Source organism: Euprymna scolopes, chromosome 11, assembly GCF_053919585.1.
Source record: "Euprymna scolopes isolate OS-2025 chromosome 11, ASM5391958v1, whole genome shotgun sequence".
NCBI classification, from domain to species: Eukaryota; Metazoa; Mollusca; class Cephalopoda; order Sepiida; family Sepiolidae; genus Euprymna; species Euprymna scolopes.
Genome location: NC_136492.1, coordinates 149,551,260 through 149,579,107, shown reverse-complemented (window position 1 = coordinate 149,579,107; position 27,848 = coordinate 149,551,260). Strand labels below are relative to the sequence as shown.

Here is a 27,848-nt window from a genome sequence, read left to right as displayed (position 1 = left end):
AACTTAGCTAACAACAGTTACCGTTTCTGCTTAGGTTGTAATTATTAGTGCTACTACTTAAATTGTTTAAAAACGTTGAAAAATATGTTACAATTTGGCGGGGGTGGGGGCCTTATTTAAAAACATTTCGTACCAAAAGGGGAATCAACACAGAATTATAATTTTAACACATAAATATAACGAAAACATTAATTTACTCATTACTTGGGGTACTAAAAATATTTAGAAAAAAACATATTTGAAACACATGAAAGTTTTATTTTTAAGACAACAAAAAAAATGGACAAATTTCTTTCATATCACAACAATAAATGAAATTGATGTTTTTTTCTAATTATTTTCCAAATTTCATGACAAAATTCCTCATAAGGGAGTGATAGTGATCTTCTATGTAGTGGGGTTAAAAACATCTGATGCAAAATGGGCATTTCAGTGTTAACATTTTTATTATTACTTTTCTAAAAAAACTCTTCAAATATATCATGTAGATTATTATTTATTAAAGTATGTAAAAGATACTCATTTCCAAAGAAAGTGGTGGTGTTTTTTGTTTTTAACTTCTGAGTCACCACTTATCAAGGTTAAAAGCCACTGAAGGATAAGGGTTAATGAATTTAAAGTGGCAGTGTAGTAATTGTTAATGGTTTGAATTGGGTAGAATTTGATTATTTATTAAAACAGCTTAATAAAAACTTGTTTACATTGGATTTGAAAGCTATCATGTTGTATTCAAATGGGAAGCAAATCAGCAGAACAGTGTGCCACAGGCAGGCAGTTTTGGGAAAGAAGCTATGTTCATGGAATCTGCATTTCGATTTAGGCACAGATAGGGAGCGGAGGAAATCACATAGTGGTTATGTCTGGTAAAGTGTTTTGTGTGAAAGTTTAGCAAGGGAGGGACCATAGATTGGAGCTCAGTCGAGCACTTGCCATAAAAATAGCAATAGAGCATAGACAAGCTTGCAACGTCTCTTTTGGTTTCTGAAATGTGATCATTTTAGTAGAACAATCTTGAAATCTTTAGATATCCAAAGCGTTTTTATTGTTGATGGGCATTACTAATTGTAGCACGCTTGTTCAAACTGAAACATATACATCTGTGCACTGATTAATGGAGTTTCAAAATATATCTGGTAATGTCGGTCTATTTGGAAACATTTGTAGGAGTTTGATATATTTCCATCCTATGGACATCTAGCATGAATGCAAACCTCTTAATATTACCATCTTTGAACAGGACAGGTGTTCTTAGTTCAAAGATCAAAAAAGTGTATTTTAGAGTCCAACAAAACAGTGACGCCAGATGAAATTAAAAAAAAAAAAAAATACTTTGCATTGTATTATCAACAATCGGGTGATCCCATCTTTAAAAAAAAAAGGAGGGTTGATGGATGATAATGTACATAAAAACAAGAAATTGCCTTATCTTACAAAATAACTTTTATTTTAATGACATTTAATTTCCTTTTTAATCAAAAGTTTGTCGTCAGTAAATTTTTAGGTTCCTTACAGACGAAAATGAGTTAGGTTCAATTAGTCAGATTCTTTCATTATGGAATCAGATGTGTCGAATTTCAACTTCCATCAGATCTATGTATGACAGGGCTCTACATTGCGTGTGAAACAGTCGCATATGCGAGTGATTTTTCAAAATGGCGACTAGAAATAATGAAACGCTTACTGACAATCTTCCAAGGAGTAATTCTAAATATTCACTGAATTTTATGTTGATACTTGAACATATAAACATTTGAATTTTCTCCAAATGTTTTTAAACGGCCTTTGTTAAAAAAAGTATATCATTCTATTAAACTTTTATTGTTTAAATAATTTAACTTTGTTCGTTTTATTTTTTAAAAAAGTTGAAAAGATATTTTTCACTCAGTAGTGAGCTTTGGAAGATTGTCAGTGAAAGAAATACAATCGCCAGAAGATAATTATAGATTATTTCTAGTCGCCACTTTGAAAAATCACTCACAAATGTGACTGTTTCACTCTCAATGTAGCGCCCTGATTGGGATAAGGATCGGAAGGAAAGGGGAGGAGAGAAAAACAGAAGACATGTGGAAAGTTATGCTCGGCAAGCACACAACAGCACTTTCTCTTCCCACTTTGATGTCTAGTGCTGTGTAGTGACAGCCAGCCATGTCTTGTGCCATGTAATGATAGCTGGTCCATGTGGTGCTCAGAGAACATGCTGGTAGTCTAGTTGACTAACGTGGTAAACAGAAAATAATTTTTTTTTACATTTGAAAAGTTTGTGTTAAAGTTTTCATTTCTTTTGTGACTGTACATATATTTGGCTTAATTAGAACAACTCCGTTACGCTATTACATATGTGCTGATAGTTGATGAGTATTGGTTTTTAAAACCAACTTTAAAGTTTGTATTTACACTTAAACAGTACTCGATGCTTTCTTGGTAAATAATGAATGAAATTGATATTTTGAATGTCTAATTGAAAATCATGCATGTGTATTAATACCAAAGGACGTCCAGCTTAGCGCTGGACAAGGCACATTCTGCTACTTAATCTGACAATCATATTTTTAAATCAGTAATAATTGGATTTCACCTACGTCAAGATTAATGGGTTCAAAATAAAATTTTCTTTATTTTAATATTTTTTGTTGCGATTTGTATATTCCAAGAAATTGCAATTTAATTCTGCCTATTAACAACAAAATACACTGCCATGGCGTGTCTGTGAGTGGTAGATGACTTTTTTGAACACACGTATTTTAGGTCTGTTCATATAAATACTCGACACTGAAGTTTTACTAGTCAATGACATTTGACATTTTTAAAATAATAAGAGAAAAAAATTGTCTTTATCACGTGTGACTTTCCAGTCAAAAGTTAGAACATCTTTAAGTTGAGGTTTTCTAGTAGAAAAATAAATCAATATAGAAACTTCATTCAAGCAGTATGTAATAGCTAATATATTTATTTCTTTTGTTATAAAATGTGAAAAGAATTGGTTCGGAACTTTTTACATGTGCCTCGATAGAAATGATAGCAAGTGCCGATATTCATTGTTTTTTTGAGTGCCATGCAATGTCCTCATGTAAATTCATAACAAAATGTTTGTTTACAAAGTGGTTTACAGTGATGAGGTATACATTTTTTTATTTTTAATTATTTAGAAAACATCAGTTTTTGATTAAGAAAAGGAATATTTTGGTAATATTCTTTTAACGTCAGAAACAAGTTTAAAAAAAAAAATATTCCATTCAAACTTAAAAATTGAATAGGAGAAACTTTGGTGCTTATACACTCAAGTTACCGTGCTATTTTTTAAAAATAGTATTTTTAAGTAAAATTGAAGTTTTATTAATAATACACATGGACGATAAAATGCTTTAGATAAGCACTAGGTGTATCAGAATTTTTTGGGAATTTTTGGCACCCCTAACATAAAACTGCGAATAAAATATAAAAAAACTTGTAATTTCTCTTTTAAAAGTAGGTTGTTTATTTTCTTTATGAAATATACTTCCAAAATTAACTATTAAAGTTGTTTAAAAAATAATAGAAATATTATTTTTTATTTTTTAAAAAACTGTGTTTACAAAGTGCCGGCGTGCCTTCATGCAACCATTTTTTTTTTTATATAATGAAATCAATTGAATTTTACGAGTTAATTTTTTTCAGTTTTTAAACTTTAAAAATCTATCAACATTTTTCTATCAGTTAAATTTTTACGATATTTTCAGGGTCAATGTGAAATTTTATGCTCTTTCCAACAAACCCAATATATTTTAGACAAACGTTTTTTGTTTTAATTTACCCCTTTCCCCCCCATTTTGAAAGGTTTAATAAAATTTTAATAATTAATTTACTCACCAAAGTTTTATCTATCACAAATTGAAGAGAAAAGTCAATAAATAATATATTGTAAATTAAAACAACAAAAAAAGGAAGTGTTTTTTGGAAATTTACCTGTAAAGTCCAGTGTAAAACCTTTTTTTTTTTTTTTTTTTTTTTAATTGGAAGCCTATGTTCTGCTTATATTGTCCAGTAAGTATTGGAGGCTGACGACAATTTTTTCTATTTCATTCAATGTTTTATTTTTTTAGATATTTAAAAAAATTTCACTTGATAAAGAAGAATTAAAATATAATAAATAAAAAATTTATGTATTTCTTTGAGAAAAGAAAAAAAAAATTCCTCTGCTGTTTTTTTTTTTTTTTTTTTTTTTTTTTAAGGCAAAAACTTACAAGTAAAATTTGACTATTTTTAAACTATGAGAACACATCTTTTTTCAGGCACAAGGCTAGACGGCTAATGTGAATGTGTGGTTTTTACTGCCTTCTGTCCATCTGTAGTTCTAAACAAACAAAAAAAAATAAAACGGCACTTCCGTTTTTTTTTTTATAAGAACATAAAAATGCCTGTGTAATGGCGCTTTTTTCAAATAATCGTTTAAAAAATTATTTTATTTAAAAAATAAATGGAATTTAAAATATAAATATGTCAGCCTATGTCACGGTAACATATATTGAGCGAGTTTCTAACAGTATTTTGTCTAGTTCGGATGGCAAGCCTCCCCCCCCACCTCAACAAAATATCTCTGTAAGCCACATACAAGCGTCTAAAACAAACAAACAAAAAACAGATCCTTCTTTAAAGAAAAATGCACATGATTTATCTCCCATAAAACATAAATTGATTAACTGTCCTAAAATGCTAGAATGGCCTGGAAATAGTGAATTATTTTACATTAAATTTTCGTGAAACTACGCCCCCTCTGACCACCCCTCCAAAATGTGGTTCTACTTTTTTAGGCAATTATGTATGAAATGCCATGAAAAACTTTAATGAAAGTTACATTAAATTCTAAAATAATTTGTTTAAAATAATTCCCCCATTACAGGTCATTCTAGAATTTTAGGGCAGTTTTTTTTATGGGAGATAAATACTGTATGCTTTTTGTTTTTTTTTGGATAATTTTAAAGACAATTATCTGTGGTTTTAAGAGGGTTTTTATGTAATGAAAATATGGGTAGGGTTGCCATTCGTACTTTGAATTAATTGTAGGGCTAAGGGAAAATTATGTGTGAACATACTGAAGACTTGACAGAAACAAAAACAACAAATATTAGAGGGAGCGTAGTTTCACGAAAATAAATTAAAAGCAGGTTTAAAGAATGTGTAATACAATAAAAAATGTTATCATTTTTATACATATTTATATTATATGCTGTTACTGTTAATAAATACGGAACATTTCTTTAAAATTGGTTGATTTCCTGAATTTTTGATAAATTTTACGTGAAGGGGAGGGGTGTCTGCAAATCTAAAACAGTCCCCCAAACTTCTGAAACGCTTTATTTAGAAACCCATTCTTAGTATGGCGATGAGGTGTTTTGTAACTATTCTGTACTTTCAACTAACAATTTAATAACAAATTATAATTATATTGTACTAACATTATTATTTAGAAACCTATTCTTAACAGGGAGGAGAGGGTATTTTGTAACTATTCTGTACTTTCATCTAACAAAGTAATAAAAAAGGATGTCGAAAAACTTGAATTTAATTTGAAAATAATATTACAAAAATAGTACTGTAATTTTATTTTATTTCATTAAAAATTGTCTTTGTTTAATTTTCAAATGGCTTCACCCAACACCACTTTTTTTTACTTAAGTAAAAAAGTTTTTAAATGAGTTAAAACATGCAAACCACTTATCCAGTTAATTAAAAGAATAACTTGCCTATAATATTTATTGGGTTGGTTTTACAATTCACAGAGGTATGAAAAAGTGGTCAAAAAACAAATGCATAACAAATAAATGTTACCAAAGGCAAGATAAATTACTTTTCTATCTACCTCAATAAATTTTTGGTGTTGTAAATGTTTATTCTGTTTGAAAAAAACAAGTAGTATCGAGTGTTACATGAGAACAAAAAATGACTGCAATGTCTCTTGAAATTTTTGAAGTCTCAATGATTTAAAATTTTAAAAAATTATACAAAATAGTGCTAAACACCCACCCAATATTTGTCATGGCAACTTAAAGCCGTTAAGATGAAACTTAATTATGCTAATTAATTTAATATATTTGATACCATAATTGTAATCTGTGCAAAATTTCCTTTCATTTGATATATTACAAGCCATATTTTGTTAATAATTTCTTTGAATTGTGTCATGATGGCCATTTTGGATTTCTTGCTCACCATCTTGGATTTTTCATGATGTGATCAGGACAAATGATAATGTCCATCAGAATAATACTTCATATGATAAAGCCTTACTTACCATTTTTCGTAGCTGTTTTTATGATGTTTCTACTTAAAGCTGTTAAAATGAAACTGAAATATGCTAATTAGTATGCAAGTTACCAAATGAGATGGTCATAAATAGAGGCATCTGGACCTTCATGGTGTTATGATAATATGTTCAAAATTTCATCATAATATCTTAAAAAGATTTGAATTTACAGCTTTTTAAAGATGGGTTTGTTTGTAAATTGTGCAAATTTCCTACCATTTTCAGTCACAAGCTTATACGCATTTGAATAGAGCTGACTTAAGACAAAATGTCCAGTGAACCAGGCATTTTTTGATATTTTGAATGGTCAAAACTTCAGTTTTAATGGACCGATTTAAAAAAAAAACTAAAAATAATATTTCTTTGTTTTTTACTCTTTTCAATAATACTTGATTTGAGTTAATTCGATGTAACGAAAAAAATGGTGTGGTATTGCTATTATGTGATTTAGTTGATAAACATGAACTTTTATATACACAAAATAGATTTGAGTAAAGTTTCTCTTTGGAGTGAAAAAGAAATATGCACAAATGAAATGAATGTTGGATGCATTGTACAAAACAAAATGTTGACAGTAAAATTTGTAACATTTTTCAATACATAATATATGCCATCACTTTGCATGTTGAACATCTTATATGGAATAAATATGAAATATTAAAAAAAAAAAAAGTTAATGTAAAAATATTTCGTATTTTATTATTTGCATATAATTTTTAGATGCGATTACAGGGTGGAATGATAAAATTGTTGCCCTAGAAAAGACGACATGATTCCATTTCCATTCGATAAAAACCGATTTTCTTTTTTTGTTGCAGACCATCTACTAGTTGGCCAGTTGTGTACAAATCCCAAGAGCGATAGGAGCATTCTATCATGTCTGAAAGTGACACAGTGTTCAACGAGCGAGATCGGAGATGTGCCACTGTACAACTCATGCTCTCTACCAATCCATGACAACAGGATCATTACCAGCACCCTCAAAATGCATCGCTGGATTGCCATGAATAACAGGGACATGCCAAGGGTGATGACAACAACAAGGTTTCTGGCCACTGTTATGTCTTCGGTGTGGTTTCAAGTGAAGGCTATATCATTCGATGTCAACACCAAAGTGTACCTGGATGTGCTGAAGAGTGTAGTGATCCCCTGGTGCAATCAGGTGGCTGCTAACAGACCCTGAATGTGGTTGTTAGACTCTGTGCCAGCCCACAAATCCAGAGAGTCCCAGACTTTGCTTCAGGAGTGTCATGGCTTTGTATTTTTCTCTCACTGCTTCCCCTCCGCCTCCTAACCTGAACTCCCTGAACTACTTCATTTGGTCATACGTCAAGAACATCACCAACATGACCTCCCACAACACCAAAACCAGCCTGATTGCCGCTATCTGTTGAGTATTCGCTGAGCTGCCGCCGGCACTTGTAGAAAAGGCATGCTCCCAGTTTTGGACCCATATCGAGGCGGTGATTGAGGTTGAAGGTGGCTATGGCTACATTGAATAGATGTCAGCCGCACTACATAATCAAGTTAGCTGAATTGACTTTTTCAATAAAAGTGTTTGGAGGTGTGTGTTGAGCAAAAAAAAGAAATGGTAGTGGGCAGGCAGGCTCAAACCTGTACTGCAAAGGAGGAAAAGAATGTGAAAAAAAAAAAAAAAAGTGACGTCTTTGCTATTGCGTCCATCGCCAAACCGGAAGTGACGTAGGTTAAAATTAAGGCTAGTCAATTGAAAAGAGGGGATTACTTTAAAAAATATCTGCGAAAAAAACTGACCCGCCTCCCCCTGTAGAAAAATGCCCAGTTGAGGATGAAGGAATTAATGTTTTTAGCCAATTTTTCGATATTTGTCGTCCAAAGGGTCGAGCTTCAAAATGATACCGATCTTGTGAAAATCCATCGTCTCTGTCGAAAGTTTTAGGCAGACATGCAAACATACATGATGGCAGCAAACTCATTCTCGAGTATTGCCATTACTTAATACATTACTGGCTCAAATGAGGCAGACATGAGCGCCACTAGCAACACGTGGTGGACGGTCACTTCTATGAACCTTCTACAGTTCTGTACATCTGCTGATGACCGGGTCCAGGCTGTGGTGCCCTAAACACCTTCTGGTCCAGACCTTGGATGTTCCAGAGTCTTTATTTTCATTGACACCCATATCCGCATAAGTCCTCATTGAGTGTCCGTTTGCTGTTTTAGGCTACAGCCAGCCTTTTTGCTATCGAGACACACACTAATGGTAAAATGTGTATTCCATTACATATCAAGTAATGCTTATGATTGAAGCTTTTTATAATGAGGAAAGACTTTGCATAGAGACAATCCCACTCTCTGAACAACTGCCACACTGAACCAAAAAGAAAAGCAAGTCAACATCATTGGATGCAGCAGTTGCCGCAGGTTTTATATCAGGGTTTTCCTTCTCCTAGAGAGGTTGCCTTCACCGCGGCTTATGGAGCCCTCTCCACCCATACAACATACATACATAATACATACATTTAAACAGGCAGGTGAGATTTATATTATAGATTACACATTCATGAGCATATTTCAGTCTGCCAGCCACAAGTACAGACTTTACCTTTGTATAAGCAACATTGCCTGAAGAGCTCCCTCATTACTTATAGCTGGCAGACCGGAACATGCTCATGAATAGGTAGCAACATATAAATGCGTCCGTAAAACAAATAAAAAGTATATATATATGTATATATATGTATCTCTTCGTTGCTGTACTTCGCAAACGAAGATCCTATGATCCACATCGACTGCAGGCACGCTTGTGACTGACGAGCCTGATGCGGGATAAGCAGGTTTGGCTACAGTGGCTGCAGCCAAAAGTCGCATAAGGTGTGGCTGCTGAAGCTTCCTGAATCTTCATCCTATATATATATATATATATATTCTTATTTGTAGTATTCTGAATTATACTGGGTTTATATAATTCAGTAATCGTTCACATACCAATAAATTTTAAGCCAAAAAGAGATGACTTAAACTGTAAGCTACAAAATTATCATATTTCATAATTGAGCATTCATATATTGTTTTAATAAAATTGAGCATTCATATACTGTTTTGACAAAAACCAAGACTTCAAAGAATGGGTTGATAGCAAAAGAATGGGTTGTAACTAACAATGAAGTACACTTTTTGTTCCTATCAACCCATTCTTTGAAGTCTTGGTTTTTGTTAAAAGAGTATATATATATGTATATATAATCAAAAGGGTTTCCCTTTGAATTTTGAGTGATAAAGAAATATGCACAAATTAAATGAATGTTAAATCTAATATATAAAAGGCTATACATCTGTCTCCATATTTTCAAACTCTATCTCCTCCAAAACTAAAAAAGTCGCAGAATGGCGCTAAGTGTCTCGATTGATTGTATTTTTTATGGACGTTTTTTTTTTTTTTTTTTTTTTATAGGTCTTTAGCAAACTAAAATAGTTTTTAGGGGGTCAAAAATGGTTCACAATTGAAAAAATTGTAATACATTTTGTACATTCATCTTAATTTATTTTTAATTTTTTATTTTTATTCAGTTCATATGCGTGTCACATTGGTACAGTGATAACATCACCAGCTTTGAATGCTGCAGTTTCAGTTTCGATTCTAGCTGATGGCACCCAAATACTATTTTTTTTATTTTTGAAATCATAACTCTATAATAATATATACGAGTTCAAGTGAACAGACATCTCGCTGCTCAACTCCCTACATAGTATCCCTGCAACTTATGTCCCTGATAGTAGCCCCCTACATCAAAGTGGCACTGTGCCTTGTTTGGGATGAAAATGGAATTAAAAAAATTTTTAAATATGAAATCTGGACAAATTAAAATATATTTAAGCGTATTTTACGCTCAGGCAAAGCCAACTGCTCGTGCATTCTAATTTTTCAGGCTGATTGCTAAGTATTATACACTGATGAAACCTCTTCATGAATATTAAGTGATGTTTTTCCTATAAAAAGTGTTTTTAGACAGAAAATAATAGGAAATGGACAAGAGAATGAATGGCATCATTAGAAATAAAAAATGAGAAAGAAAACTTTCAACTAAAAACCGAAGAAAGAGAAACAGAAACTAAAATTGTTATACAACTCAACTGTACTTTATTTTCTGCAAGCTGAACTTTGTTATAATTCTTAACTAAATATTGCTTGGAGTGATTATATTTATTGTAACTAAGTCTGTTCCTTCAACAGGAAGCTCATTCATTGATATTTAACTAAAAACAAAAAAAAAAATCTGCTCAGTTAAAGAGTGGTTACTTTACACGTATAAATAATTATCTGCCAATAAAATGTTTTTGGAAGAAATATGGTATGTTTTTCTGAATAACTAAGGTTTATATGATGTTAAATTAAAACCCGGTGTTACCAGATCAGGTTGTCTGAAGATACTGGCTTCCTGATCTAAAATACACCAAACAATGATGTTATTTGTTTTTCTTTCCCTTTTCAAAACTCAATCATGTTCTGCAAAGTTCAAAACAAATGCAGCAATTTTCCTTTACAAAACAACTAAACTAAACACACTATGAATACATATTTGAACATATGAAGAACTTGAAGTATCAACCCTTTTTCGAAAATCATTAGATTCGGCATTAAATAACTTTAAAAGAGTTGATATGAAACGAAACAAGCAAACTAACCTTTACACTATTGAGCAACAAGAGAAACCTTTTGTGTTAAATTAAAGAGATATGTATATGTCATCCACAGGCAAGTTCACTGTATCACAGCTCTTTAATGTGGCTAGATTAGCAAATCTTTATACACACACACACGCATATATATTTATATATTCCAGGTTTAAAATATCCACTAGCAAAAACCATTGAATTTCAACAAGGTTGTTAATAGTGCTCAATAGAGAGAGCAGGATATTATTTTATTCGATTTAGGTAAACAAAATTACCATAAGTCACTACAACAAATTTACTGTTTCAGCCTAGAGATCCACAGACAATTTCACTGTATCACAGCTCTTCAGTGTGACTAGATTAACATATTCACACACACACACACACACATTGTCATTTACAGCCATACTGTTTTGCTGTATCACAACTCTTCAGTGTGGCTAGACAAGCAGAGGCCTCAAGTCAGGATCGAAACTTAACCATCAAGCTGACAGTCAGCACTTCTAACCTCTATGCTTTGTGCATCATCATCGTTATGATGGTTATAACAATAATGTTAGAATTGCCATGGAGGTTGTATCAGCTGCTATCACAAACATGTCTGCCCAAGTTGTGACATGTTAGTGCAGCCAGTTATTAAGCGTCAATTCATCACAAGTGTTCCAATGTCGGCAGTATTTCACAGCTTTTGTTCCATCTTTGCTCCCCTGCTGCGGGGGAATATTGCTCATACACGCATACACACACTATAGTGTATATATATATATATATATATATATATATATATATATATATATATGTGTATGTGTATATGTGCATAAATGCATTTACTTATTGTAGCATTAATTGTATTCAACACCTTTTTGGCTTCCCTCCAACCGATCAATATTTTAGATTTGTAAGATTTTAAAATGGTTTTATACATGGAAAGTTACCACTCTTTAACTTAGCACATTTTTGTTGTTTTTGTTTTTGGTTAAATATCAACGAATGACCTTTCTGTTGAAGGAACAGACTTAGTTACAATAAATATCACTCTAAGCAATATTTAGTTAAGAATTATAACAAAGTTCAACATGCAGAAAATAAAGTACAGTTGAGTTGCATGACAATTTTAGTTTCTGTTTCTTCGGTTTTTAGTTAAAAATTTTCTTTCTCATTTTTTATTTCTAATGATGCCATTCATTCTCTTGTGTCGTGATTGGTTATTCTGGCCTTATTGAATTTTGCTTTTGTATCAGCGAGGAGGTGGTCAGCTTTGTAGCTCAATCATTCACTTTATTCAAGTAGTTCAGTGTTGAACTACAACTTTCATTGTTGACCATTAACTAATTTTGTATTCATGAGCAACTAATTTGCATGTGTGGAGATCAACTGACTTTAAAAGAAGATGGATTAAGAGTAAGTGAATTGAATTTGCATCGCTGAAAGAAAGTGTAGTATTGGAAATTTGTAAGTGTATAGCACCCCCCCCCCTGCAAACAAAGCATATCACCACCTGGAACATAAGGGGGTACTATTTGAGATTGTGTCTTACAGGGGACTGAGAAGTTGAGCAGCGAGATGTCTGTTCACATTACTTTTAAACTTTTACAGGTTAGTACAGTCAGGGAAGCAGGAAACAAGGAGGGAATCCGTTATTACAGTTCTTTAAAGAGGAGTTCTTTCTGGAGTTTGGATCGTCATTATAAATTCGTCACGACTATCAGAGATTTGCAGCCATGTCTTTTTTTTTTTTTTGTTACATTAACTAAAATGAAAATAAAACGAAAAAGCCGAAGATGTACTGAGAATGTACTAATTCTATCGATTAATTTGTGAAATCAAAAACGTGTTTAAAAGATGAAGCTTAATATTTTTTTTCTCTTTGCAGAGTAATACATCACAAAATCATACACCTGCTTCTTCTTCCGTTACATCGATTCCAACACCTGTAAATACTAAAGTAAGAAACCTTTATATTCTTTTTCCATCATGAACACAACATACTTTACTTCATATAAGCTGCATAGCATTGGTGTACATAATTATCTATAATGTCTACGTTTTTTAACGATAAAAAGAAAAACATTTCTAAAGATCACAAGAACCCGTGATGTAGTGGATAAAATAGCTGGTAAAATTCAGTTGTAAGGTGACTCTCTTCTCGAGGTTGCAGATTAAATCGTCCGTGTGGGTGACACTCAGAATGCAAATTACTTAGGACTTCTACACAGTCATGGCTTGCTACGTCTGTGAATTAAATAAAGCTTTCCATTCAAAATTCTGTACAGATTGCGGACTTCAGCAGAAAGATTCTTGAATTCAGCAAGATACACCTGAAGAAAGTCAGAGGCTACATCAACCGAAATGTTGTGAAAATCACACTCCAGATGAGAACAGTAGTCTGAATAATCTAAATGATATGAATGTTTATTAATACAATATTTTGTGTGCGTTATTTTGTGTGTCACGCTTACATTCTTTTTCTGCCAAGTGATTGTCATTTCATTGTTATCACCTTCAATTTCTTGTAATAAATTTTATGAAGATTTTTTTCTAAGTTTTGGTTTTGGTTAAAGCTGATTGCATTAAAGTCATCTATTATCTTATAAATAATTTTACTAAGAATTCTTCATAAGTTTTGGTTTCAGTTTCAATTATAGCTGAACAAAGTCAATTTATTTATATACATACATTTTTTTATTTCTCTTCATAAGTTTTGGTTTCAGTTTTGCTTCAAGCTGATGCACCCAACTCATATGGAAATATTTTTTTATGTTTTTATTTTTGAAATCACAACTTTATTACATATAAGAATTGAATTGACTCTAAAATAATATATATAAACATATTTAAGTGTATTTTCCGACCGGGCTAAGTAGGCATCCCTGCTAGCTTAGATAAATACTTTTGCAGTTTTAACAAAAGAGCTACAATAATATCAGGACGTCTCCATTTACGCTGAACATCCACAGAATGCCAACGTCAATATATTACATAGAAAAGAGTCCGCTGTAGAATTTTCACAGGTCGCACTAGTCTATGTGAATGCATGAGAAAAGTTTTGTGTTGTGTTTACAGCAAAGTTATGAATGAAATGTATCTTAATTTAATGGTTCAATTATTTGAATAGCAAACTTTACGAAATGATGGACGTCTTCTATAAAATCATTTACCATTTTGATATTTCACCTTTTGCCTCTTCATATCATTCCAATTCCCACATGCTTATCTAGTTCAATCCCAATATAAAAACTGCTCATAAAAAAGAAAAACAAAATAGCACAAACATTTTATTATATAATTACATGTTAGGTTTAAAAAAGACAGTATCCAAAAGTTACATAAAATCATCAAGTATTTTATTTTAAAACAAGAAAAAACATTTTAACAGTGAAATGTTTCGTCTGCCATTTTCTGCTTACATTAAGGTCAATAGCCAAGGGACATAATTCAACATACAATTATTATAACTAGCGGGACCTGTGGAAATTCCACAGGGGACTCATTCATATGTATTATATTGATGTTGGCATTCTGTAGATGTTCAGCATAAATGGAGACGCTCTGATATTATTGTAGCTTTTTGTGTTAAAACTGCAAAAGTATTTATCTAAGCTAGCATGAATGCCCGGTAAAGTACGCTTAAATATGATATTTTAATTTTTGCAGTTTTCGTAAATATTAGTATCTATCGATTTTTATATATTATAAAGTTGCGGTCAAAACTGGATAAACAACAAATTTCTTTTTGTAAATATTCTAGTAAACATGTCTTTATTCTTTGCCACCCTCTTTTTCAACATTTTAGAAAATTGTTTTACCAATTTTTTTTATCATCTGCATTGCATATTACTAACTTTCCAATCATAACTCCATTACTTATTATCGCATGTATTTTTGTAATGCAAGATTTTACTTTTCTATATTTTTCCTGCAGGTTTATCCAAAACCTAAATTCTTAAAATTTCTACAATCAGTTGGTGCTGAAGGAACGTCTTTTGAAATACCAAAGGTAAGAAAATCTGACTTGTTGGTACTTGTAAAATAAAAAAACGAAAACATTCTTCCATATGATAAGTGAGGATCTCAAATATAGGACTTAAATGTGCCATGTAAATTATCTTTCTGTGCCATTCTGGAAGCCATTTTTCTGAAAAATGTTACCTCAAATTTTAATAATTCTATCAAACGATAGAATTATTAAAATTTGAGGTAACATTTTAACAAGACTACCCAACATTGTCTGGGCCTTTTATAAAAACAAACCAAAATAGCAGATATTAAATAATGTGTGTAACATTAATACTAAAACCAATGCACCCCCTCTCCCTCTCTCTAAAAGAGAAATTTTTTTTTTTTTTTTTTGTCATCTCACATTTCGGTTACTACCATTATGAATCCCCCATCACTCGACTTTTTGGCTAAGATCAAAGTGTAGTATTTGTTCCCAGATGCACACTTTGAGACCATTGCCTTTGTGGCAATTGGTTGTTGGTACATGTAGGGGCAACCCTATATATATTATTTGTGCACACCGAACATTGCAGAAAATTATCAAGTAGAATTTTAATGAAAATATAATTATTTTACTATCTATAATCAACCAAATCAGAAAAACAAAACTCCGAAACTGGCTTTATATTAGAAAAAGGGAGATAATTTTCTACAACTTTACCTTTTTCCTACCATTGTTCATTAAATGAAACATAATTTTTAAAATAATGTAGAGGTCAAAATTTTATTCTAAATTTGATTTTTATCACGTGGTAGTTCTAAACTAACTTCATTTCAAATAATTCATGCATATTGCTTTCACATAAACTGCCAAAATTATTCATGTAGTCTATAAGTTTAATATAAGTTATGATAAACTTATATTAAAAAAAAAAATGAATCAAAAAGTAAAATTTTATGGTAAGCAGCATAAACGTTAAAATTTTTATTCTTCATTAAAATTCTACTCCGTACTTTGGATAATTTTTTGTGTAGATCTTGATGTGATACGTACGTATATCAAATATTTTTTTTTTAAGATCAAATTCTTCCCAATTTACAACATTAATGATTACTAGACTACCTTACATTCATTAACCCTTGACCTCAAGTAGCCTTCGGGTCTTGATAAGTGGTGACTCCAGAGTTGAAAAAAAAAAAAAAAAGATTATATGCTTTTAAATTTATCTGCAAGAAATTCTACATTTATTCAAGAGTACATGTTAATTATTAAGCGTAAAATGTTGATATAAGAGTATTAAGGAGAGTAGAAAGAGAACATGAGCGTTCATCAGCTGAGTAACTTATTTTGTCCTGTAGTTTTCACATTCCATGAGCCATACTTTTAACAAAGGAGGAAGAATTACTGATTTTCTGGGTTGGAATCTAACACTTATTGTAAGTTAGTTTTTGACTTTGAAATCTTTTTTTTTTTTTTTTTTTATACACTCCTTACATAAAGTGGTTTCATACCTTGTCTGGAGTAATTTCCATTTAATAAAAAGCCTTGAAAATTAACAATCTAAATCAACTATTTAAAAATTAGTAAAAAAGTCGGCCACTAGTTTTCAAACAACCAAATTGCATTAAAATAACGGGCAGAAAGGTGTTTGTCTAGTTAAGAACATTAGTAAAATGTGATTGCGACTTGTATGAGGAGGAGTGAGATACACTTGGTCAAAAGGAAATTGTCATTATCATTAGGTAAAAGAATATGTGCCTAAATCCAAATGCATATTTTATGAGCAAAGCTTCTTTTATAGAAGTACTCGCATGAGGAATGCAGTTCCATTGGCATTCTTCTCAGTTGACTACAATATGATAGTCTTCAAGTCCAGTGTAAACAAGTTTTTGTTGAGCCGTCCCCTTAAATAATCAAATTCTACCCAATTTACGTCATTAATGACTACTGCACAATCACCTAACATTCATTAACTCTTATCCTCGAGTGGGCTCCAAGTCTTTATAAGTGGTGACTCTCTTGTAAAAAAAAAAAGACTTATTTGTGGTGGAGAGAGTTTTAGCTGAGCTGATATGTAATTTTCATGCTTTTGTTGCTAGTGTACTCTGCCCCCTCCTCCACTGGATTTCATGTTGTGTCCCTAAGTAATATACCCTATTCTTTATTATGGGATGACCCTGTGCCATTTAGTTTGAGATTCCTGTTGCTTATCCATCTTAATGGAGATTTGGTATTTCTATTAAACTGAACTTACACTATTAAAACCAGTAATACCATGTGTGGTAGTAGTCCTGGTCTGGCTATGCCGGTTTGTTCTAAAGGTAATATAAAATTCGCAAGCATTCGTCAGCTGCATGTATGTCTTCGTCATGGGAAGATGACATACATGCACTTAGCATTTCCAATTGGTCACCCATCTGATACTGGCCATGTTTCACGTCACTTAACTTCAGTGTGTAAACACGATTATTCCCTATATTACGATAACTTCTGTTTATTGTTTCATTTTTTTAATGCTCAATCCAAGGTGGGATGGTAATGTCTGTTCTCTATTCATGACATCCTCTTGAGCATTACCTCCTTCCTTGGAGAGGATAGTGTAGTATATGGTCTGTTTTCATGAAATCATCTTGGGCATTATCTTTTTCTTTAGAGAAAGAGAGGATAGTATATGTCAACAAAAAATTGTGACAGCTATGCATTAGTAAATTCAGCACAGATTATATATATATATATATATATAAATTATTATTATTATAAATGTTATATATATATATATATATATATATATATATATATATATACTGTGAGAAGATATGACACAAGAGTTGCAAAATGGGATTGAAGAGTTGGTGCCCTAGAGGAAGACCAGTCTGGCCTGCAAAAAAGGCCTGAGCAGCCTCATTAGTATTCTCTGAGAGGGGTGCCTCAGGCGATTATCAATAACCTACCATCTTCTCAAAGGGAGAAGGCAAAACCTAGGAGGATAGACATCTTAAAAATGCACAAGATTAGCAATGTATTGCATAATTGCCAATATTATTGACTTTTGTGCTAAATGGGAACATTAAATATCCTAGTGGCACTTCATAAAATGAAACTATTTTTAACCTTAAATTTAATTTTTAACCTAAAGTAAATTTGAAACTTATTTATTAATCTGTTTATTTATTTTTGTTTTTTCTCTATATTTCAATTTTTTGTAATATTTCAGATTATAAACTATTTAAAAAAATATGTATTTTCCAAGAAATTGTTTAATCAAGAGAAACCTTGGCTTGTGCACTGTGATGATCAGCTCAGAAAAGTGTTTCGATGTAAACAGTTTACAATTAGAGAAGTTCGGTAAGTAAATTTGAACTTGAGGAAATTTCTTTCTTTCAAATGAAAAAGCTGTAATTCTTGGTGAATTGTTTTTTATGTTTGGTTGCAGGGATAACCCAGATCATATTACTAAAATTATGTGGCAATATAAATACAGTGTCTTAAAAATATGTAAAAATGTACTGATATTTTAACTGTTTTCAGCATTGTCTGCACAACAATGGTCATCAATTTGAACATTTGTTAACATGATTCTTCAATTACTTTTGTCATCTGTATTCAAAACTAATCCATTTCACTCCATGTTCATAAAGGTTTTAGCATCATTTGAAGTGTGATTACATTTTTTAAGACACTATATCTTATTATAAATTTTCCTAATGTGTCTGTGACACGGTTTATCTCAGCCTACGGGCAATCCACCCAGGCAAGTAAGGTACCGAAATGAAGCTTATGACCCAGCGGATGTTTTAGTGATATTTATACCCATGTTTATTGTATGGAAATGCCCCCCAAAAATGCAAAAAAATAACGATTTACTAAACGTTTTATTAACTATATATTTATCTGGTATTTACCGGAAGTTATTATCTCCCTTAGTAAGTTCGATTTACTGTCCGTGTGTGTGTGTGTGTGTGTGTGTGTGTGTGTGTGTGTGTGTGAGAGACGCAGTTTATCTCAGCCTACTGGCAACCCATCCAGGCAAGTAAGGTACCGAAATGAAGTGGATGTTTTAATGATATTTATATCCATGTTTGGTGTATGGAAATGCAAAACAAATGCAAAAAAATAACGATTTACTAAACCACGTTTTATTTACTGGATATTTTTCCGGTACAAGGACTCAAGTTTGTCCAGCTGGGTAAACTTTGGTTCTTGTATAAGAAAAAGTGATGTTTTTTTACTAAATAAAGCTCAACATGCAGAAAGTGCAAATAGGAAAGTTGTATGAATACAGGATGACAAACTCATCACGGACGATAAATTTTTCAAATGATTATAAGTTTTCTTTTATCCTATTCACTGAATCTCTTTTTCATAACCAAGTGGAAATTGATTTTCAACAGAAAAAGTAAAAATAAAAATTTTGGTCACATCATTTAAAAGAAAATTTATGATTTTACTTGTTTAATTAAAAAAATATGTTTTATAACACAAATTCTCTAAATAATAATTTTCTCAGTGATGTGATTAATATCTTCTGTTCAAAATAGCACCAATGATGCAAAACACATCGAATTCGAACTTTACTTTTCAAAACTCATCTATACCTAAATATAAATGCAGATTCCATGAACAAAGTTTCTTTCCTAGAACTGCCTGTCTGTGGAACTGAGCTGCTTTCTAGCAGCCTACAGTATTGTCATCTTGAAGTCCAATGTAAACAAGTTCTAGTTGAGCCAGCCCCTAAATAATCAAATTATACCCAATTTCCACCACTAATGATTACTACGCTGTTGTCCCAGTGACTATCGTACACTCATTGATCCCTATCCTCAAGTGGTCTTTGGGCCTTCATAAGTTATGACTCCCCTGTTAAAAAAAAAAAAAAAAAAAAAAAAGATTGGATGTATATTTTGCTGTATCCATGAACGGGCCACCCCTCAGGTTATCAGCAAAAAACAAGAGAGAAAAGTTTTTTTCAAAGACATTGAAGGCATATATTGTTAAAAGTTAAACAAATTTTTTAATGATTTTATATTTAATAAGATATTTTATAACACTATTTTGTATATAATGATTTAATGATTTAATATTTAATAAGATATTTTATAACACTATTTTGTATATAATGATTTAATGATTTTATATTTAATAAGATATTTTATAACATTATTTTGTATTCTAAATTCTCTAAATAACTTAAAAAAATTTAAAGTATAAAAAATTGAAAGTAAACAAAATACAATACCTTTATAGTCCAATTTGTCTATGAAACAAAACTGCAACAAAAATAAAAAGCAGAAAGCTCTGTTTATGGTGTACAGAAGGCCGAAATGTTTTTGAACGAAAACAGTACAAAGTGATTTCATACAACTTAAAAAGACAAATTTTATTGCCATCCAAAAACAAATTATTCTTAATGTTTCTACCTAATATATTTGTGCATGCATGCACTCGAACCCTTCTTACATAAGAGATGTTACTAGTCTTTTCTAATTCTGTCATGATTTCTATGACAGGTGCTCGACTGAGCTTCAGTCTCTGGTTCATCCTTGTAAAGAACTATGCTATCATAATAGAAACAAACTTTCATTTCTTCCCCTCTGTGTCAGGGTGGAATTTCAATGAACAGGGCTTCTTTCCGTGTAACATGTTAGCATGGTATTTCTTTGCAGTTTAGTACAACATAATTTTCAAATCCAAGTGACTTTGGGCCTTGATAGATGATGACTCATTTGTTAGAAAATAAAAAGGCCATGTAACTCATAAATATATCCCAATCAGTTTTATTAAGTTATATTTAAGTGAAAGCGAACATGCCAAAATTATATTTAAGTGAAAGCGAACATACCAAAATTATATTTAAGTGAAAGCGAACATACCAAAATTATATTTAAGTGAAAGCGAACATACCAAAATTATATTTAAGTGAAAGCGAACATACCAAAATTATATTTAAGTGAAAGCGAACATACCAAAATTATATTTAAGTGAAAGCGAACATACCAAAATTATATTTAAGTGAAAGCGAACATACCAAAATTATATTTAAGTGAAAGCGAACATACCAAAATTATATTTAAGTGAAAGCGAACATACCAAAATTATATTTAAATGAAAGCGAACATACCAAAATTATATTTAAGTGAAAGCGAACATACCAAAATTATATTTAAGTGAAAGCGAACATACCAAAATTATATTTAAGTGAAAGCGAACATACCAAAATTATATTTAAGTGAAAGCGAACATACCAAAATTATATTTAAGTGAAAGCGAACATACCAAAATTATATTTAAATGAAAGCGAACATACCAAAATTATATTTAAGTGAAAGCGAACATACCAAAATTCGACCGACAATGTCTCGGCCATTTTTTTTAGTATGGTTTGTTCTGTCCATCTGAATTATGGTTCCATGCCGTTCTAAGAGGTCTACCTTCCCAGGTTTTACATTCTCACCCAATAAGAAAGGGTTAGTTTATTGATAATTGCCTGAGGCACCCCTACTGAGGAATGACTACAAAGCTGCCCAGGTCATCATCATCATATTGTATGAATCCAGAGATTGTATTGTTGGCATTAGTTTCCTAGATATCCTTCTAATCAAAATTCTTTCTCAAAATATATTGAGGATTATGGGAGGGACCATGTGAAGGTTGCCAATATTGCAAGTGAAAATGATTTGTTGGGGAACAAATACGTTTCAAACATGGAACATGCAGGTCATCAATTTATGTCATTAGCAACTAGGCCATTATCACCTCTCAGCTGCCCAGGTAATTTTTGTTCAACCACACTGCTCTTCTAAGGTGTTGACTAAAAAAAAAAAACAATCCCACTTTCCTCATCTTGTGTCCAATCTTCCTGCTGTGGGAAGGAGATAAATAAACTCTCTCAGCTCAATTAGAAAAACACAAAATAACATCATTAAGAATCAATTATTAAAGGTTTCTGATATTTTAATTATTCAGCAATTATTTGATATTGTTGCATTTAATATATCAATAATTTACTTAAATTCTTTATATAAATTATACTTAAATAATTAAGTGTACTTTTTAAAAATGAATTCCAGTTAACATTACCGCTTTTCATCTTTCAGTTGTAAAAATATAAATGAAATCTGAATACATTTTTTTTAGTTAAGATTGAATTGAAATGCATTGCTGTAGATTATCCATACTTCTAAATAGAAATAGTGACCCTTGATTTGTAAAAATACTTGCACCCTTTCAATGTACATACTCTCTACAAGGAGCAAAATCCCACCCCATCCTATTGAGGTCCCTATATGCCAAAAAGCCTCTTACTCTGATAGCTTCTTCCCTTTGGAATTTCCTCCCTGTTTCCTGCTTCCCTGACTACTAATCTGCTAAAGTTTAAATATAATATGTACTGACATCTTACTGCTCAACTCCCCACATTCCCCTATTAGTCACAATCCCAAATAGTAGCCCTTACATTGCAAGTGGCAATATGTCTTGTTTGGGTTGGAAATGAGTAACAAAAAATATATCATTCATTGTAATAAAATATATTAAGACTTTATGACCTGAATTATGATGTAGATGATTAAAAAGTATTTATTGTTAAATAGTAATGATACTAAGATTGTCTTCAAACTGGAAAAATTATGAAGTTAAAGAGTTAAACTATCACTGAGAATTTTTGCCTTTCATAAACTTACCTTGATTATTATCCATAGTGCTTGGAAAAAGTGTTAATGAACAATAAATGAAATCCTCCACTCCGACACAAACAGATGGCGGCATCCTAAATGTAAGCAATGGACAGTTGCAATCTGGGTTTATCTGGCATCTATTTCTATCATTATATTCATTTATTTACAATCAAAGAAATTAGTTCAATGAGGTAAATATTTGAAACATATATCGTCTGTTGGGTTTTATTATGGATTCAACATTTCTGACTGGTTAGGTTGAAGTTTTTTTTTTTTTTTCAAATTTTAGATATACATCGAAGGTTGTACCGATTAGAGAGGGGGGAAAAAGACCTTGTAGGTGTTTGTTGTGTATTTTTCAAGTTTTAACTGGACATGGACATTTGTGTTTTAACTATTAGATTATAATGAATTATTTTGCTATTCAATTTTAATTTAAATGTAGAAAAATATTCAATTGCATCTATTAAATCTGCATCCAGTGCTGAAAATTTCGGTTCTCATCAGCTAACGTATTTCCTGACTTTTGACGTGGCTGATAACGGAGCAGTGACAAGATGAATCAGTTCTTTTGCCTTTTTTCTCTTATGCCTATATCTGCCCTGTGCATGTATTCTTTTTTATAACGTTCTTCCCATCATTTCTTTTTTTTAATTAATAATCATTGAAAAGTTTTTTTTGGTCTTATTTTAAATTTTTTTTAAGAATTATTGAAAACATTTAAAATCTTTTAAACTATTTTGGGAATATTATTGAAAAAATGTTTTTATGATGTTTGAAATTTTTCATTTGTTATTTTGATTTCAATAATTTTATTTTTATACTTTCATAAATATATTTCTTTTATATAAATTCAAATAAAAAACTTATTTTTAAAATTAAAAAATGTATTTTCATAATTTCATAAGCATATTTCGTATAAAATTTCAAATAAAATAAAAACTTAAAATTTTGTTATTAAAAGTGCAAATAAAGATTGTTATTTTATCTTTTTATAATTAAAATTTTTATTGTTTATTTTTCAATAATGTCCTTTTCTTATATTTTATTTCAATAAATTGCTTCACAATAGAAATACAGAAGAACAATAAAAGCGAAGGAACTGATTTGCCTTGGCACCATTTTCGGAAGCGCTACAACAAAAGTTAGGAACTACGTTAGCTGACTATAACCAAAATTTAAAACTTTATTTTTCAAAATAATTTTAAAACTCTTGATTCAGTCCAATACAAAGCATAGCCACATGTACAAAGTACGAAGCTAATGTCACAGTCAACATGTCAATGTTCATAACGGTTGACCATCTAGAAGATTTATTGAAACAAACTGCAACTTGAACAATAGGCAAAAAATGTCTCTGCCATTGTTTTATGCAAGAATGCATTCAAATACAATGACACTTAATTTGTTTTTTTTTTTTTTCATTTTAAGGGGTCTGCTTAATCAAAATGTTACATTATTTGAATCGAGTAACAATACTGATACCGACGACGAGGTAAGTAATAAACTTTACATATTTACACCCAATATACGCGTGCATCTCGGTTTTGAAGCACATCTTTTGCTGCTTTTTTTTGTCAAGAATATAATCTCTATGTAACTCTTCTGCTTATCTTTAAGATTATTCTTACTGTAATTGTATTATGCCTCCAGAATGAATATGTGGTATTCTGGGGGGAGTTCTATATAACATGCCGCTAGCCCTAGACTAATGCAATCTGATCCCTTCTACTGGAAACCATCACCATCTGACTCCATCCACTCTCTTTCACTCCTGATTCTTGATTGATCAAATCATTATATCTTTTCCCAGAACTCTAAAGTCCATTTATAATAACCTCTACGTAAGATTACGTCAGACCCCAGAAGCCAATCTATTTTAAATTATAGTTTATGTTCTACATTCTTTTCTATTAAACATCTTAGCATAAATAATTTTCTCTGTAAATATTTATTTTGTTATGATAACATTCTACTTTTACAAACATTACAACAATCATAACAATCGTTGACTAGCAATACTTTTGGTGTTGCCCTGCTATATCTAACCTTACGTTTCAGCAGATGTAGCGTTTTTTTTTGTTTTTTTTTAATTTTTTACACGGTGGTCACCACTTATCAAGGCCCGGAAGCCACTCAGGGATAAGGGTTATTGCAAGTAAAGTACGTGATGCATATTCTTGAACTCTGGAATTTGTATTGAATTTTGAATAGAATTCCTTTATTTAATACTGGCCTAGCTGCCCGGCATTGCCCGGGTGTTTGGAGGTGTGTGTTGAGCAAAAAAAAAAAAAAAAAAGTTGTAGTAGGCAGGCAGGCTTGAACCCATGACACAAAGGCAGAAAAGAAAGTGGAGATGTGTGTAAAAATGTTGGTTGAGCAACAAAAAAACAAAAAAAATAGTAAGCAGGCTCAAACCCGTAACGCGCCAGAGGAAAAAGGGGTGCAAAAAAAAAACAAAACTTTGTTACTGATGTGCCTACCGTGGTTGTGACGTCACGGGCAGTCGAAATAACGCCTTTTAAGTGACACTATGAACGTAAGGGTTGAATTACTTACAAAAAATGTCAGCGAAAAAATCGACCCACCCTGTAGAAAACTGCCCAGTTGAGGGTGAAGGAAGTAATTTTTTTTTGGCAAATTTTTCGATATTTGTTGTCCGAAGGGTTGAGTTTCAAAACGGTACTGATCTCGTCAAAATCCGTCGTCTCTGTCAAAAGTTTTAGGCAGACATGCAAACATACATACATTTAAACAGATAGGTGAGATTTATATTATAGATTCCTGGAAGTAGCTCTTGTTATATTAGCCATAGAAGTCTTAAATAATTTGCAAATGGACTCTTATCAAATACCACCCTATATCTTTACAAAGCCGCAGTTTGCCCATGCATAGAATATTGTTGCCACATCTGTACTGGTGCATCAATCACTAGTTTCTCCCTTTTAGACAGAGTTCAAAAAAGAGTCTCAAATCAGGTCATGTACTATCAGCCAAGCTCCAACCTCTGTCCCATCTCTGCAATGTTGCATACTTGTTTGTTTTACAAGTATTTGAACAAAAAGTGCTCTGATGAACTCCTAACATTTGTGCACCCTCGACGTACATACTCCCAACTATCCCGACAACCAGCAAAATCCCACCCCTTCATTGTTGAAGTCCCTAGATGTCAGCCTCCTACTCTAATAGTTTCTCTTCCCTCAGACTGCAAAATTTATTTGCCTGTTTCCTGCTTCCCTGACTCTACTAAACTGCAGAAGTTTAAATATTGCATTGAAAATTGGAGACCAGATACCTATTTAGAACCATTTTGCTGACCTTTTTTTATGGAATTCACTCCAGACAAGGCATGAAGCCACTTGATATAAAGAGCTAACAATAATGAAAAATATGATTATCATGAAGACAGGAGATGCCTATTGACGTTTGTTTTGAAAAGACCAAGGCCATAGGTAAGAAAAAAAACGGTCAGTAGGAATAATGCTTTGCAAGTTTGCAGTTCTTAGAAAGAAGCTATTTGAACATGGAAGCTGTAATGCATTGATGGCGCCCCCTAGGCCAACAAGTCAAACAAGCTGGAACAAAATGGAACAAAAGAATCAGCGAATAGATCAGATAATTCTTAAGAACACATGCCACCATAGTATTTGTAGAAAAGACTGGCATTAGCAACATCACGTCTGAGTGAGAGAGGGTACAGAGTAAAAGAAAGAGGGGTGGGGGGGAGCAATTTAATTACAGATCCGTTTCTTAAGGATATTCCTAGGTTATATCAGTCAATGCAGATCATTGACAAATTTAATTTTCTTTTCAAAACCTTACAAAACATTTCAAATGCCTATTTTTAAAAATAGATTTGATAAATTCCAATTATCCAGATAATTTTTAATCTGAACAAATTATCAAAATGTTTCAAATCCAATCTTGAAAAGTTACTCATAAAAAATAATTATTATTAAAAATTAAGACTTTACATTTTTAATTTTAATTGTCCGATAAATAACAATTTTTTTCTTAAATACTAAAAATACAATTGCACATTACGTAAGGCATCTACCTGATCATGGCTTACTAAATGATTGCAAACTAACCTTGTGGATTAAAATGTTCCATTCAAAATTCCATACAGATTTCTAATTTTGACGAGACGCATTTGACAAAAGTCGATTACATTTGCAGAAACCTGATAGTAACATCCAAGATAAAAATGGTAATTCATATAATCTGATTAATAAAAATGAAATATTTTGCTTTAGAATTTGTTTTGAACATGTTAGATATTGATTCAACAGTAAAAGTATTCATTTTTTTATGAACCTAAAAATATTTTTAATGTTTGTGCATTTCAGGTGTAAACATTATTACATACTTGTGTGTTATGGTGAAATTTGTGTAAAGTATGAAATGAAGATAATTATTAATAAAAATAAAGTTATGGAGTTTTATTTCATGTTTTAATGTTCAAGAATTTGCAAGATCCAGGGGAGGTAACTGCCATCGATCATTTTCTAACAAAATGTTAGAATGTAATTGTGGATGATTTTTTTGTTAAAAATACATCTAGCACATCTTCTACTGGAACATTTTTTGTAAATTTTGGGATTTATACTAATTTCGACATGACACATAAGTACGTAATAATGCTTTCACCTGAAACTTTATAGGTTCTTCTTCATGATAATAGCAAAAATGGAAATGTTGAATTTCAAGTAAAACCGATAGTATCTACTTGTCATGTCACAGTAATAAAAATATAAAAAAATTATGAAAAATTGGTAAGATAGAAAATTAATTGTGAATGAAAAGAGTTTTCAAAGACAATAAAAATTAAGGGTACTTGTACAGTTTAATCCAGACATTAAAAAATGAAAATATCAAAAAACGTTATGGAATGAAGTTATCCGGAAAAAAAATTCACTTCATTTCATCAAGTAGTTTTTGTTTTAGAGCGAAAAAACAATTTGTTATGATACCGAGCAAAAGGTTCGATTTTTAGGAAGAAAAGCTAGTATTAAAGATGGCGAGGGAGTGTCGGCGCTATAACTGGAGTTATATCCTCGTGACGTTTCTAAACTCCAAACAAAAACTAAGAACAAATCCAAGATGTCGGCCTTCAACGCGCTCTCATAAAAACGTGTTTTTTCGCTGTAAAAAAAACTACTCAATCAAATTAAGTGAAATTTTTTCTTTTTTTGAGATCTTCAGTTCAAAACGGATACGTACAATATAAACTTTTTTTCGTTATTTTCATTTGTTAATTAAATTGATTAAACTGTACAAGTACCAAAATTAGCTGAAG

The 27,848-nt window shown here is 31.5% G+C and overlaps 1 protein-coding gene across 3 annotated transcripts in view; it reads left to right on the top strand.

Annotated features, from left to right (window-relative positions):
- LOC145288107 (uncharacterized) overlaps nt 1-27,848 on the top strand; it is a 141,971-nt gene that overhangs the window by 62,390 nt on the left and 51,733 nt on the right. For all 3 annotated transcript variants that reach the window (XM_080136166.1, XM_080136167.1, XM_080136165.1), the window contains exons 3-6: nt 12,810-12,881; nt 14,859-14,933; nt 18,091-18,221; nt 23,981-24,044. In XM_080136166.1, coding sequence (XP_079992292.1) covers nt 12,810-12,881; nt 14,859-14,933; nt 18,091-18,221; nt 23,981-24,044 — 342 coding nt within the window. The remainder of the gene's footprint in view (nt 1-12,809; nt 12,882-14,858; nt 14,934-18,090; nt 18,222-23,980; nt 24,045-27,848) is intronic.